General features: G+C 38.2%; 1 protein-coding gene across 3 annotated transcripts in view; it reads left to right on the top strand.

The window, feature by feature from the left end:
- The window catches only part of Yip1d1 (Yip1 domain-containing 1), a 224,753-nt gene that overhangs the window by 4,782 nt on the left and 207,530 nt on the right, over positions 1-12,441 (top strand). For 2 of the 3 annotated variants that reach the window (XM_086834792.1, XM_086834791.1), the window contains exon 6: positions 4,124-4,224. In XM_086834792.1, the coding sequence (XP_086690918.1) occupies positions 4,124-4,224 (101 nt within the window). Of the gene's footprint in view, positions 1-3,358; positions 3,853-4,123; positions 4,225-12,441 lie in introns of those variants that run through there. The other variant, XM_020945558.2, reaches the window with a different exon arrangement.

The raw sequence follows: 12,441 nt of genomic DNA, 5'->3' as shown, positions 1-12,441 counted from the left end.
TTTTCTCTCTAATTCAAATGTATTTGTCCTACAAAAGTGTGAGAATATTACGTTTGATCTAAATGGGGTTCCAAAAGCCAATTGCGATTCTCCTCGTTAGGCAACTCTCTCTGGGCGGACATTTAATTTCTCCTCTTTTTTTTTGTTTCCGTTTCCGGTTGATTTCCCTTTGCCTCTTTTCGCACAATTTAGGTTTTTAATTTTGTTGCAGTTTTGGGCCAGCGATGCATACACATGGCGGTGAATGCAAACTAAAAAAAGGAACTAAAAGGAGAGTAGCCAACTTAATTTGCGCTTTTAGTACACTCGAGGGCCACAACTGCCAAACTACAGACTGCGAGTGGAACGAGGACTATGGCATACCGGACTCTGGACCGTGGACTACGGACTTGGGACTACAGACCACCGTAGCTCGGACTCCATTGAAGCACAGGCAAGACAGGCAGCAAAAAAATGGAGCAAAATAACGCCAACTATGTGCCGTTTAATTTTCGCGCTGAGAACAGAGCAGGATGATGGTGGCATGGATGTGAATGTGTGTGAGAGAGGATGAGGACGAAGGACCTACGGATTGGAAGTGGGTCGAGTGGGTGGTCCAGGTCTCGTGTCCATCTGTCTAACGTTCCGTGTCCTGTTTTGCCACCCGTTGAGTTTCGTTCACGTAGTTTCCTTTTCAAATATGTGTCCAGCACTTGCTGGCCGGGCTTTCTTCCCGCCGGTTCTCTTTCGTGTTCTGTGTTTTTTTTTTGGTCCTGATGGCTCCACTCGCCACGCTTTTTTTATGATGGCCATGCGAGTAGCAGCAACACGCAAATGCTGCGTGAGTTTTTAGCGCTTCCTTTGGTGGTGGCGCCACAACCATCGCCGTCTCTCCATCGTCCGATCTCTCTATCCCCCTATGGCACCTCATAATTTCAGAGCAGCGAGGGGAAACTAAGTGGTGCATTGGTCTGTGACAGGGCGGGAAGTGTATGGTGTATGGTATGGTGTGTTCTGTGTGTAAAAAACAACCATGGCTTGCGTTTACCCGACACCAAGCGCGTTTTGTCCGCACACCCCACCCAGCTCTTTTTCTATGGCATTTTTACCAAACCCAAACCCAAACCCAAACCCAACCTCCCTACACCCGACCCACCATCATCATGGCCAAAACTGTCCAACTGCCCGGTGCAATTGCCATTTTGGTTGCCTGTTTGCTTGCATTTTTTATTTGCCGGCTTTAAGCGCTTGCACTTTGTGGGCAGCACTAGATGTGGCTCTGGTTCTGGCTCTGCGTGTGTGTTGGCTTTGATGTTCATATAGTTCCACCCCCTCTCTCACACACACACACATATCCCAGAGCCAGTCCAAGTTTACAGTAAATATTTTTGCTATTCCCCGCTGTCCTCTTGTCTGCTCTCCATTTCTTTTTTTTTTGTAGGACAGACTTTTTAATTGAGTTTGTTTGGTGATGCAAAAGTGCGCAAAAATTACACAGACAGTCGAGTTATCCGGGGCTACATAGTATTGTTTTGATTGGTTTTTAGCCTAGTCCCCGGTGCGGTCCAGTTTGGGGCCAAAAAATCTCTTGGCACCGGCAACAGCAACAGGGACCAACCAGCAAGCAAAGTTCTAGAGAAGATTGCAGGAACAGGAATACAAAAAAAAGAGAAAAAAAAGTCTGGGAGCATGAGTGGAACAGGATTCGAGGCGGATTGGGGGTCAGGGGTGACAGCTGAGCCGCCGAGACCACAGAAAGGCAATCCATTAAACGCGTGCGTGTAGCTGGAAATTGGAACTTTTGGAATATGGGGATTTATGTTTTGGTTGCGTAAATTGATTTCGGGGTCAGATTTTATGGGTTAAGAGTTAAAGGTCTTTAAAGCAAGAGGTTTTTTGTAGTTTTATATATATATTTGGGTTATTTTGGATAGTATTTAAACATTTTTTAAGGGGTATTTGTATAGGAATCTTTATAAACTGAAGTTTTGGTTTTTAAAAGTTATTTAAAGGTTGTTTGCTCGAGGGCCTAGAGGCATTCTAAAAAGAAATAAGGGAAAAGCAAGACCTAGCTTTAGCTATCTGATAATATAAATTTAATATTAAAGAATTTAGGTATTTTACAGCAAAATATCACTCATTCCACCGAAATTAAAGTCATTGAAAGTTATGCCACCTTGCAATTAATTAGTTCTTGTTACGAATTTCATTGTGATTTACTTAGCTTGAATTTGAAGATAAATTCCATTATGGTCGATATATATTGGTAATATACTGCACTTTGATTATAGTTTCATTTCCCGCTGGCTTTTCTTCTAGGCATTGTGTGTGCTCTTTGTTCGGTTTGCAGTTAGACTTTGTTTGCTCATCCTTTTTGCCCGGTACATCGCCTGCTGTCTTTGTTTGTTCTGCCCATTCATTCGCACATACGTGCAGTCATATCCTCTCCCCTCCTTTGTACTGTTTTTTTTTAAATGAAATATCCCTAATACAGAGAGGAAAAATATGGCCCTCAATTGGGTTATTGTTTTAATTAAATTAATTTATAAAGTAAAAAGTTAAACAAATTGGAAGAGTATATCATTTTGATGTGCTGTTTAAGAATATATAATTTACATTTGATTCGATTCAATAATTGATTAGATTATTAAAACAAATTAAATAGTTTTAGATTAAAAGTAATGCTCTAAAGCTTCTATATTAAAATTAAACATGTTTGCATGAACTTTGTGTATGAAAAAGTACTCAGTAATAATAACGATATAGGACTAGGACTCAGTGAAAGAGTCATTTCCGATCCTTTAAATCATATTAGTCTTGATCAGCTAATAAAAATCAACATAGGTCAGCTTACCGAATTAATATAAGTGCTTTTTTGGCTTAGTTATGAGTTTTTAACTGTCTTATAAAAATATCTATAGATATCTACTCAAAGAATGCGAATATTTTAATCGTAGTTATGATCGATTCTCGATTCTATCCTATAATGCAATTTCAAACTATAAACAGGGTATATCAACTTTGGCTAGTTTCTGTTTTCCTTTTCTAGTTTTCTATTTTTCCTTTTTTGTTTTTTATAACTTGTAGCTAAGCAATCTTAAATATGTTTATATTACAGCCTCGGTTTTATTTCATGTTCTCCATTCATTTCGTTCATTTAATTCACTCACACATTTTGCATACTCTAAACTAACATTGCCTAGTAACTTTGGCAAAAGTAATGTTGCACAAACATAACACATTTGACGTTGTATTTTCTCACTGTGCACTCTCTCGCAGTAGCTGGTTGCTTCATGCATATGCATTGTTTATTGATTTCACCCACTGTCTATAGCCATCCGGTACTGAGTTCTCCTCGTATCTCGTTTCACTGTTGCAGGGGCACACTCGGCCTAATTGTGAGCGGCATCTCCATATTCTGGTGCGCCATATCGGCCTCGAAACTGTTCGCCACCGCCTTCTCCATGGACCATCAACAGCTGCTGATTGCCTATCCGTGTGCGGTGCTCTATGGAGGATTTGCGTTGATTACCATTTACTAGGGCCACGGGCAGCCACTAGTTCCCTCGTCCATGCCACTCCCACTGCTCCCCAAAACCCCTCGTCGATGGTTGTGTTTGCCTGCTTTTAATTGTCCTGCAAATACACACACACATACACAACAAATACACAGGCTTGGAGCAGGAAGAAGGAAAAACAACAAGAGGAAGGGGGAGGCTCTACACATGGATATGTATATTTTTAAGAAAATAAGCGCCGATTGCAAATTTGTTTTGCTTTCCCTTTTTTGTCGGGTGGCTCCTCTTCACTCAATTCTTTTGTTGTGGGCCCATGTAATAAATTTGATTGGGAATAAAAAAAATGGTTAACAAATTGAAATTGTTTTTTTTTTCCGTAACACACACACACACATACATAGTGCTTCTCGCACATATGTGTGTGTGTGCATTTTTGTAGCGGCGAAAGCAGCATATTGGAATTTCGCGCTCTCGTTTCCGTTTCCGTTGCAATGCACACTTTTTGGGGCATGCAAAATTAACGGCGACTCGGGCAAAGTGCTCCCTCTTTTTTTCCTTTCCTGCTTCCCGTTATTATTATTATTTGTGTTTCGTTTTTTTGGTTTAATAACTTTGGCATTTCGCAGTACGAATTTATACGGGTATTACGTCATTGAGGTGAGAATTAACCTGGAAATGAAATCGATTGCGAAAGCTGACGGAAAAAAGTGTACAGATGCTGCTGCGGGTAAGTGCAATCAATTTTTTTTTAATATTAATATTTGTGAATGACTTTTACTTGTGAATTATTTTATTGAAAGATTTATTAGAAATATTATTTATAAGAACTAACTACTAAAGAATGGAGAGAGTAAAAAATATGGGGTTTCTCAAAGGTTAACTAAAACATATTTATGAAAACATATAGAAAACCGATGGTATTTGCAAAAACCGTATTTTATTTTGGCATAATAGTCAGGTCTAGATTTATGATATTTATGCGAAAATCACGAGACTTAACCCTCTTAAAACGATAACTAAAACGAAACAAAGGTCACAAATCAAACACTAGTTTATGTTAAATACCTTTAAAAATACAGAATCATGAGGGGATTATGAAAATGACCATAAAGATGGTATTTATTCAGGCTGAAAGCCATTATTTGCCTTACGGAAAAGTAAAGGAAAAGCTACCCTTGCCCATCTAAATACATACATATGTGGCTATGTTTTTCCTATTCCACAATCTGCTTCCGTTGTTGCCAAAAAGAATCGCATGCAACAATAAAAGAACAATTTACATATTCGAGTGAATTCAAACTCTTGTCTCTCACTCTCTATCTTTTTGGATGCAAATAAAGCTTCGATGAAATTTCCAGCAGATTTGATTTACTTCCTTTCCTTTCTGGCCTGGGAATGGGTTTTTCGGTATTTGGGAATGAGTTGAATTTTCCACCTTCGATGACTAGAATTTATGATATTCACAATCGTGTTTTTGTGTGTTCCGGTCGATTGTTGCACTCTGTTTTGTTGCACTAATCGACGACAAGCAGCAAAAGCACAAGGTTTTTACCAGGTTTTCCTAGGCTTTTCTAGTATTTTCCTTTACCCCCCCAAAACCATTCTCAATTCGAGTTTATTCAATTGTAAATTTTCAGGCCTAATTGAAATTTCAACTGCAGTTGCAGCACAGACAGTAGACAGCAGATAGCACTGTAAGACCAGAAATAAATGTGGATTTGATTTGGTTGTGGTTTTTGATTTGCCACTGTAAATGGTAATATGAAATTTACAACAAAAAATTATTCACCACAGCATGCTGAGTGTTAATTGAATTTGTTAATGTCTGGAAAAAGAGACCCTTAAAAAAAGGGATCATAAAAAAAGGGTTCCATTTTGTCCTGTACTTTGCTGCTTACCATATGCAAATAATTCAACGTTGTCCTCGTATTTTCATATTACATAATTAGCGTTATACATTTTTTTGGGGGGATTTTTTTTTTATTTCCGGTATTTCTTTACCCCCTTTTGTCTGCCTGAATAAATTGGCAAATGCGAAGCATACTTTTGTGAGCTCGGCTTTGCGCTTTTTGATTTCCGCTTTCTCTCTTTCCCTTACCCTCTCTGTCTGTCTTTCTTTGTCCCGCTCTTATGCAAATTGTTGTAATTACTACAATTCGGTTGAGCATTTTTATGGCCAAAAAGGAAAGGCAGTAGAGCACAAAAAAAAAGAAACGAGTATATATAAGCGAAATGTATGCGGAAATATTTGTGCGCTAATTGCGTGGCCCCGAAAAAAAGGGGAGCCGGGAGGAGCCGGCAAGGATTCCGCCCAGGATCTGTGTGCTTAAGCATTTTACGCTCATCAAAGGCGTCGCTTGCCATTAGCGCCATTAATAAACACTCGTTAGCTGCCAGACAGGAGCGCAGGCTGTGGAGGAGAACCCAGAACCAGGACCAGAACTCTCGAATGTGTTGCTGATAATTAGAATTACCTCACAATTAGCAGAGCCCGGCCAAAGGATGATGGGTTGGGGGGATAGGGCCCGGCCAGGACGATGCCAGGTTGCCATAAGCTTATTAGTTGGCGCTCATTTTTATTATTTCTCTTCTTATATACACTTTTTTTTCGCCGCGATAATAAGCAGCTTGGTCTTGAAAAATCCTTGGCAACAAAATGAACGCTGCTGTGTGAGCCAGCCAAGTGCAGGTGAAGAAAAATGTTTAGGAAGCTAAAGAAATGGTTTTAAATAGTGGAAAAATTAATAATTATTAGAAGAAAAAAATTGATAAAAAATATATTTAAGGCAATAAAGAAGTAAGTTATTACTTTATAACAGAAACTAACTTACCCAGAAGCAGATCAACTATGTCTGAGAGTTGATTGTCCATTGATTGGTATTAGAAAATGATGATTTTATTAAAAAACAAAATTATAAGTAAATATTTCATGCAATAGAAATGTATTGAGTAAAATTTGAAAACCGTTTTTGTGGTATTTTTCGAAGACAAAATTATATATAAATATTTATTGTCATGAAAGGTAATGGATAATATTTTAGAACAGTTTCTATTCAATTTGATAAAAGTTTCGACTTCAAATCCATGAAATTTATATATACATTTTTAAAGCTACCTTCAAAGGCTATATATTTCCCTGAAAATATTTTAAATTTATCATGTTCTGATTTTTTTAAATAGTATGCAGTAAAGGTAAACTACTACTTTTTCTGTATTTTTTTACAATAAACTTTAAAGTATCAAGCATCTTCTAGTAACTCTTATACTCTCTTGGCTACAAAAGTTAGGTGTTAATTTTTGTTAATTAAATAAGAGGTTTCCAGTGCTTCCAAAATTTGCCTTAAAGCTGTGAAAATTAAGTTTGACTTCCAAGAAATGGAATACCTGCTTAAATATTTTACTTAATTAATTAAATAATTGTTTGTAAATATATTTTTTTAAGTGCCCCACCCAGCTCATGGCATAGCTTTCCATCGAGCGCTAAGCGTTGGGCCAACACAATAGCAAACACCTGCGGACAAAAGCTGCTTACGGAAATGCACAGCCAAGGAAAAGCGGGCCAAGAAGGGGGAGGGGAGGCGGGGTAGGGTGGTGGGCCGGAGGCATTTGGCGGGATATGGATGGCTTCTACAAGAGTTATTACATTTTAGCTTTTCCTCAGCTCCGTCATCTTGCGTTTGTGCGCTTTTCATCTGCAACAACATTTGCTGCATTTTAATAAATATGCAATCTAAAAACGCTTTCCACACAAACAAAGCCGCAATAACCACAGAGGTTCCGGGGGCTTGGAAAAGCTGGCTAAATGCTTTTCCTACGCCATTTTCTTCTGTTTTTTTTCTAGGGCAGCCAATGCCAAGAGTAAAGGCGTTAATTACGCTCTCCCAGAGACGCAAAACGCTTGAGAGCAAAGCCGCCAATAGAAAGCGAGGCGACGACAGCCAGCCACATTATGTGCGATGCGATGCGATGCGTTCGGGGCCAGGCTTTAATGGCATCAAGAAAAGCGAGGAAAAGCGGGGAAAGGTGGGGAAAGCGGGAAAACGGTTGCGGAGTAGTGGTGGTGGTGGTGCGGTGTGTCTGCATCGCTTGCAGCTGCCACATTTTTAATTAGCGTCCTTAAAAGCTCATTGAATGGTCGAAAAAAAAAGAAAAATGAGAGAAAAAACGTGGCAAGAAAAGCGAAACAAGCTAGTGAATGGGTGGGGTGTGTGTATGTGTGTGTGTGAATGTATGTATATGTGTGCGGTTGCATTATGGCTTCAGTGTGGGTGTGTGTGTGCGTGTGTGCAATGGCCGCCAATTAGGAAAATGTCCAAAGGTCAAAAGATGTAAGCTGCCGGGAAATGCCCTAACAGAATCAGGGATTAAGAAACGAGCTTTAGTTTTAAATTGAAAATTAAGCCAGGGATGGATTTTTAGGGTTATAAAAGTTAATATAATGAATGTCTACTTCTATAATTTTTTATGAATTAAGATTTTTAAAAACCTTTTTATAATTCAATAATAAGCAAGGTAAAGCGGAATACTCAAGTAAATATATTAAAAGCAATGATAATATAAGAATAAGGTGCATAACAAGCCCTTAACTTTGACTTTTAAGACCAGCTAGGATCACTTTCCCATCGTTTATCTATCAAAGAAAGTCCGACCCTCTTCAAGACAGGTCCATACCCATTTTAGTCCGCCAACAAGTGGAAGATTCAAATAGACCACAACTCCAACCGGCTAAGGGGCGTTACCTGGGATGGGGCCATAATGGCAGGTGGATTCCTCCTGAATTGCGGGAGTGGAATGCATAGAGAATTAGCCGGAGATGAGCGGTTCTGGGCACTAGAACGCGGCGGCAACGCGCCATCGAGGCACGTGTAAAAACGTGGCCAGATGTTGCCTGGTTACCAGCCAACTTCCCCCTGCACCCTTGACTCTCGAAAAGCCAAACCAAATTGCTGGTAAGCCTCATCCTAAAACCCTCGAACCCCCTCGAACTCGTCCTTCATCAAATCCCGCTCACACACGCACACACACATGGCTTAAAAGCGAAATGCAACATTTATGGTTAAGCTCCCAAAATGGCCGCCATTGCAGCCATGATGCCATGATGCGGTGCATCTCCCCGGCCGAGGGGCTGTAGAGCTGAGTGGCACGAAGGACTTCCAACTTGGCGCGTTGATTGCTGCGGCCACACTTCCGGAGCGCCAGAGACAGAGATTGAGCATGCCGGAGCTCGATGATGGATGGATGGGGCTGGGTGTAGGTGGAGGTGTAGGTGGAGATGGAGATGGGTGTCCAGGTAAATATTCTAGGACACTCGACCACTGCAGAACCAATTAGCTGAAGAGCAGTGGGATTTCCATGAAGTGAAGAGAAGTGTGCACAGGGAAAATATAATGTATATAAATGGGATTGGGTATCAGAAGGAGGACTTAAATCAATTAAATGTGGAATTTAATCATTTACAAAATTAATATTGGTAAGGGGATTTAATTGTGTAATAATAAAGTAAAGTAATGTAGCCGCCTTTTAGTTCTAAACACTTCTAATTCGTTTCTTCTCTTACTAATGTTTCTTTATTATTTAATCTAAAACTTTTATACTTGGTCTTATCTTTTCTTCACTCTTGTCTTTACACTTTTTGTCTTTACACGTCTACTCTCGTTCCGATCTTCTCACCAAGTGATCTGCCGCTCTCAGCAAACACTCAATCAACCCCCATTCTTAGCCAGTCGCTCTCTCATGTTCTCTTTTGAGAGAGCGAACCATCTCAATTAGAGTGGCCAGAGCATACTTATCTTAACTGGCCTGCTACAACTCGGCCGTCCTGACTTTGAGATAGCCCTCTATCTCTGCTTAGAATTATAACTTAACTACTATTTACAATTTGATTTTCATTTACAATTCAATTCTTAGTTTACTATCTTAATTACAGTTTTAACCAATGTCTTATATTATTTGCATTCCAAACACCTTGATATGGATTGCGAGACAACTGAAACCCATCAATATCTTTAAGCAAATATCTGTCATTTTTTAAAACTTTTTCAATTACATAAGGACCTTTACTTTTTGGAATGAGTTTTCTCGAAGCTCCTACAGTGCTATCAAAATTCTTTACCATAACATAATCTCCTTCTTTATATTCTGTAGCAGTTTTCTTTTTTGCATTATAATATTTTTCATTCTTTATTTGAGATTTCCTTTGTTCCTCTTCTGCTTCTTTTCTAACATCTTCTAAGGTTTTTCTAATATTTCCTAACTCATTTTCGTCTTCTAATCTTTCTTTTAGATTATCCAAAACTTCTCCTTTCTGTCTTATCCCAAATAATGTTTCACTAGGACACTGCTTAGTACTATTATGAATTGTATTATTCATTGCATACTCTACTTTTTCCATAACTCTATCCCAATGTAATCCCTTTTCCGGTTCTGTCAATTTTGCTATCATAGGTCCTAGACTTCTGTTGATTCGTTCAACTTGGCCATTAGCCTGCGGCGAGCCCGTCGCTATTTTTATGTGCTTCACATTACTTTTTTCCATAAACTCTGCAAAATCAGACGATGTAAAACAACTGCCCCGATCTGATACTATGCATCTAGGTATACTATAAGCTCGAAAATAGTCTGTTAATGCATTTATCACCTCTTTTGTATTTGTCGTTTTTGTTGTGTACAACCTAACAAACTTTGTAAATGCATCTACGACCACAAATATATGCTTTTTTGATCTGCTACTATCTACCGGCCCATAATGATCTATATGAATGATCTCAAAAGGTTTGTTGCCTTTTGGTATGCTATGTAAATGTCCATCTCCTCTACCTACCTTCGGAGCATACGCTATACACTTTAAGCAATTTTGAATGTGTTCCACGACTTTATCTTTCATGCGTGGAAACCAATAGCTTTTTCCAATAACTTCTAACATTTTATCTCTCCCAATATGACCCATTTCATCATGATACTTGTATAGCACATGTTCCTCCATTCGATTCGGTACGTAAAACAATAATCTGTTGTCGTTGCTTTTCCTATAGATCACACCATTTCTCATTTCATATAACTTATGCTCGTTACTTTCTAACATTTTCCTAATTTCCTGAACCTTTACATCTTTTGATTGACAAATTACTAAATTTGTTTCGAATGTATTTGCCTCCACTATCATAATATTGTTGCATCTACTCAATGCATCTACATGTTGCATTTGTCTGCCTGCTCTGTGTTTTAATTCATAATCGAATTCCTGTAGCTCTAGAGCCCACCTTGCTATTCTTGGGTTCAACTCAATCTTATTGAGGGTTAAAGTTAGAGAGTTACAGTCTGTTACAATTTTAAATCGTTTGCCTAGCAAATATATTCTAAATCTTCTTAACGCGTATATTATAGCTAAAGTCTCCAATTCAAAACTGTGATACTTCGCTTCCGTTGCAGTTGATCTTTTCGAAAAATAGAAAATAGGATGTAACTTGCTGTCATCTTTTTTCTGAAGAAGCACAGCCCCAAATCCTAAGGCACTTGCATCACAATGAAGTTCGACATCATCTCTGTAATCATATAAAGCTAACACTGGCGCTTCCATTAACTTTGCCTTTAAAAGCGAAAAACAATTCAACTCTTCTTCTTCAAACCTAAAAAGCCTATCCTTTCTTAATAAATCATATAATGGTTTCGCTAATATAGAAAAATCCTTAATGAATCGTCGAAAATATGAACAAAGACCCAAAAAGCTTTGAACTGCTTGCACCTTGCCTGGGATCGGAAAATTTTGTATAGCTTCTAACCCCTTGCTATCAGCCTTAATCCCATCGTTTGAAATTAGAAAACCTAAATATTTGACCTTGTCTTGTAAAAATTTGCATTTATCCATTCTCAATTCTAACTTGTTTTCTACTAACCTTCTAAATACTTCTTTTACAACATCTAAATGTTCTTCTAAACTTTTGCTTGCAACTAAAATATCGTCCATGTATATGATTACCTTCTTTTCTCTTATCATGTCCGAAAATATGTCATTGACGAATCTCTGGAATACCTGTGGGGCTGTTTTAAGACCCATGGGCATCCGTAGAAACTCAAACTGCCCTAACGGGGTGGTAAACGACGTATATTTCACTGAATCTTCGTTGACAAATACATGAAAGTAACCATTCTTAAGATCCAATTTTGTAAATACTGATTTTCCCACTAAGCTATCCAAAAGGTCATCAATTAATGGTATCGGATAATTGTCCTTAGCCATTATTTTGTTCAATTTTCTAAAATCTATACAAAGTCTAAGTTCACCCGACTTCTTCTTCACTAATACGATAGGAGAAGCATACTCCGATTTACTAGGTTGAATAATCCCATCTCTAATATATTCGTCTAACATTTTTGATAATGCTTCCTTTTCACTATATGACAGTCTTCTTGGTGCGCAGCTAAATGGTTTTGAGTTTTCTAACACTATTTTCATTTCGCATTTTATTTTCGGAACTTCCGGTCGCTTGATTTGAACATAATGCGTCTCTAACATCTTGATAAACGTTTCACAATCCTTATAGTTTATTTGCTCACCAATATTATAAATTTTTTCTTCCTCACAGTTTTCTAAAATGTTTATATCCATCATTTCCCTATCAAAATTTTCGTCTAACACACCTCGATGTTCCTCACCTAACCCTTTTGTACCTAAAGTTTGTTCCCGTATAACATCTGTACCTAAATTATTATCTTCTAAACATTCACCTAAGCTTGTATCTAAACCATTTTCTCCTAAATTTGTACCTAAAATGTTTTCATATAAACTTGTACCTAAACCATTTTCTCCTAAATTTGTACCTAAACTGTTCTCATATAAACTTGTACCTAAACCATTTTCTCCTAAATTTGTACCTAAAATGTTCTCACCTAAACTTGTACCTAAAAGATTCTCTCCTAAATTTGTACCTAAAAGATTCTCTCCTAA

This window comes from Drosophila serrata, unplaced genomic scaffold (genome assembly GCF_035046125.1).
Source record: "Drosophila serrata isolate PLE 108 unplaced genomic scaffold, ASM3504612v1 contig_275, whole genome shotgun sequence".
NCBI lineage: Eukaryota > Metazoa > Arthropoda > Insecta > Diptera > Drosophilidae > Drosophila > Drosophila serrata.
The sequence above is the reverse complement of the archived record's forward strand: the minus strand, read 5'-3'. Positions and strand labels throughout refer to the sequence as shown.